Source organism: Aplysia californica, unplaced genomic scaffold, assembly GCF_000002075.1.
Source record: "Aplysia californica isolate F4 #8 unplaced genomic scaffold, AplCal3.0 scaffold00303, whole genome shotgun sequence".
NCBI lineage: Eukaryota > Metazoa > Mollusca > Gastropoda > Aplysiida > Aplysiidae > Aplysia > Aplysia californica.
In genome coordinates this window covers 701,776-705,260 of record NW_004797573.1, presented here as the reverse complement: position 1 = coordinate 705,260, position 3,485 = coordinate 701,776, and the positions used below count along the sequence as shown (strand labels likewise).

The 3,485-nt window shown below is 39.3% G+C and overlaps 1 protein-coding gene across 1 annotated transcript in view; it reads left to right on the top strand.

The window, feature by feature from the left end:
- LOC106012242 overlaps positions 1-3,180 on the top strand; it is a gene marked incomplete in the record, with an annotated part of 8,986 nt that extends 5,806 nt beyond the window's left edge. Inside the window, 1 exon segment of the mRNA XM_035970667.1 lies at positions 1,638-3,180. Coding sequence (XP_035826560.1) covers positions 1,638-3,109 — 1,472 coding nt within the window.
- Positions 3,181-3,485: the final 305 nt, after the last annotated feature.

The window sequence follows — 3,485 nt, the reverse complement described above, 5'->3', positions numbered from 1 at the left end:
ACACACACACACACACACACACACACACACACATCTACTTGCTTACCACACACACACGCTTACACATCGTTACGAAATGAGCACATATATAATAAAATAATATTCACAATCCAATTCACAGAGTAGGGGTGTCGTGTTGGATGACTGAGAAGTTCTGATTTTTTTCCCGTGCTGTTGCACACTGTGAATACGGCGCTGTTGTCGCGGATTCGTTAATAGCAGTTCTAAATAAGGCGTTCTTGTTCTTAGTCCATGATAACCACTATCCGGCGCAACACATTGGTGGAAGAAAAATTTTCAAGTACTCCTTTCATGCCTAGAGCGGTTACTTTTGCAAGAATGAAACAATTCCGCAGATGTGACAGCAAAATCTGTCTGTCTTGAGCAGGGCTGGTCACTCGAGGCTGTCCTGTTTTTTTCGGTCTATCCCGGACATTGCAAGTGTGCTTGAATCTTTGGGTACGCAGAGAAACAATACACGCACTGCACTTTAGCCGTCTGGCTGCTTCTCAGGCAGATTTTCTGCATTGCACTGAACGGAAGCAAAACTTGTGATTAACTTTGCTAGGTTGAGACGTCTTGTAAGGAAAAACAAAACAAAATTGATTTAAAAATTACACGGACTTCTATTTGGAATCAGCCGCTTATCATTTTCTTAGTGAATTGAATTCTTTCCCTGGGTAATATTGCTTCTCGTTTTCACATTTTATTAAAGCATGAATCACTGTGCTGTGATGAAAAGTACTTGTGGAAATAACTAAACTCGTGCTTTGGAGTGTGAATTAACTACATGTACTTACCTCTGTCTCCAGAAATCCTGACGATCAGAGCATAATATTCGGCTTTCTTACACTTACAACTTTTTTAAAACGTTGCGTTTTTAATGGCTTTCGGTATATATCATTATCTCATTCAGTTACATATGTAATACAGTATCATTTATATGTTTCTAAACGAGGTTAATTCTAAACACATTGTAATTCTAGAGGTTTTCTCATTATATAATATCTCATTCACTTATAGCCTATGTAATACAGTATGAAAGTATTAGTATTTCTAAACTAAATTAATTCTAAGCACAGGGTAATTCTCGATAGGTTTTTCTCTTAATATAATATCTCATTCATTTTTTAAAATAGTATCAAAGATATATTTCTTTCCAACCTTTGAACCAAAGAATTGTTCTGAGCCAAAAAAAAAGAGGAATATAACAAGCCTATCCATTTGTAAAATCAAAGATTGCTATTTAAAAACATAGTGCATGTACTAAAGCAGGCCTATGTTTACGGGAAAAAAACCTTTTCTCTTACACATAGCAGTGTTTGAACAGAAACAACACGCTGAAAAAAATTCTCGCGCAGACAAGTATCTATATTATTTTTATTTTTCCTTCACTCGCCGCCCCGCACAAAATAAACTACTTCTTGTACGTAAGTGTACTGTAATGAAAACGACAGATACCTAACGTATGCACACGCTAAGTTGGACAGAAAACAAACAAACAAACAAACAAACAAACAAACACACCCAACAGTGCGACTTCTTGTCAACTTCCATAGTAAATCATGCCACGCCTTCTTAAATAACATACAACAATACGCCTTGAACGGAATTTTGTGCTTGAATTTTATTTTCAGGTGAATACTGTGAACTTGAAATTTCATCCGAGAATGAAGATTTAAAAACGTGTCGATTGCCCTTTGCATTCAGAAGATGTTTGAAGAATCCCGGACACAAAGACTTTGTTCCCATAAAAGAACTTCGCCAAGAACACCTTCCTCGAGGCTGTAGCAGTGTGGCGACCTTAAAGTGGCTCAAATCTTGGGCGCATTCCGTGGTGAGACTAAGTGTGAGGTACGTGTCAAAAGACAGACCAAAAAACTTTGCTTTACCGAGCTCAAAAGGCACAAAGAGACTAGCTCATGGGACAGGTGTCGCTTTTCCACAGCAATCGGATGCTGCACACCCCAGCACCACTCAGGAACCCCGCACCCTGCTGAAGATTGTGACAGCTGCTCACGTCGTGTTTGACATGGACGAGGTCAAACATACAACAGTTGAGTTCTTTTTCGACGACGATTCGGACAGATCCGGAGTTGTTCGAGGGAAGGGGGTGGATTTATATTATTCTTTACCCGAAGAGGATATTTGTGTGTTTTTTTGTGAGCTGGACAAGCCCGGTGAATTACCTGCAGTTTTGGAGAAACTTGATCAGACGTATTATGCACCTGATATTTTTGAAGATGTCTCTTTCTGTATCTCTCATCCCCATGGCTGTGCTAAGAGGGTTTCTTTTGGAGGACTCAATGAGCTAAAGGCCACACATTTTGAGCCAAAACCTCCGTATGGCTCTGGAATTGTGGTCGATGTTTGTGGTACAGCATTATTTCATTTCGACGAGAAAAAGTTCTTTTACTACTTCATTCTTGATGTTGAAATGAAACGCCTGGTGAATTTGCTCCCGAAGCTATGTGGGTTCACCTCCAAGGTATTAATTGACCTGGAGACAAAAGGGCTTGTGACGAGTCCTTCGGAGGAGGAACTCAAGGAAATGAGAGATAAACTTTCGGAAAATATTGGAATTTTGACTGGAGAACAGTCAAATCTTAATTCTGATTTTGATCAGATATCAGATGATGAAGATAGCTCTTGTTATAAAGATGGGGGAAAAGGGGAACCCGATAATGACAGCCATAAGGAGGAGGAAAAGGAAGAGGAAGAAGAGGGAGAAGATGACTGTGAATGCCCAGAATGGGCTGCTCTGTCAGAAGAAGAAAAACTGAAGAGAGTGAAGGAATTGTTTCCTTGTGAGCTTGACGACTACGACGATGAATTTTTAAACGCTTTCAGTGACAGGTTTCATAAGCTCATGTCGGAGTTAGGGCAAATCCTGACAGAAATTAACCGAAGTGAGAGTCGGGCGTCTGAAACCGGCGAACAACACGCTTTTGCGCACAGTATTCCCACGTGCCAAGGCAGTTCAGGTGCCCCCATCATGTCTTTGTCGTGCGTCGATGGGAAACATAAGATGGCGTTGGCGCCTCACTCTCGTCACCCTCGACTTCAACCATTGGCCAAGAGCGCTTTTGGGTTCACCTGGACTTGGTAATTGTGTCGGGTTGTCACAAAAGGGGGGAAGGAAAGAGTTCATGAAATAATAACAACAACAACAATTTATAATAATAATAATTTTAAAAAACAAAACAAAACAAAATAATAATAATAATAATAATAATAATAATAATAATAATAATAATAATAATAATAATAAGAGCATTTGTATCCAGCCTTTCCCCACAGCATGGGTCCTAGGCGTACATAGGAGATTAAAAACGCATTCATACTAACACCATACAAATTCATCATATGCGCACTTTTTGACAGCAACATTCTTTCAGACAATAAAAAATGCTCTTACAAAAAGGCAAAGGTACTGTCCATTAATTAAAATATTTCTTAAATAGATGTGTTTTGAGTCCCCTTTT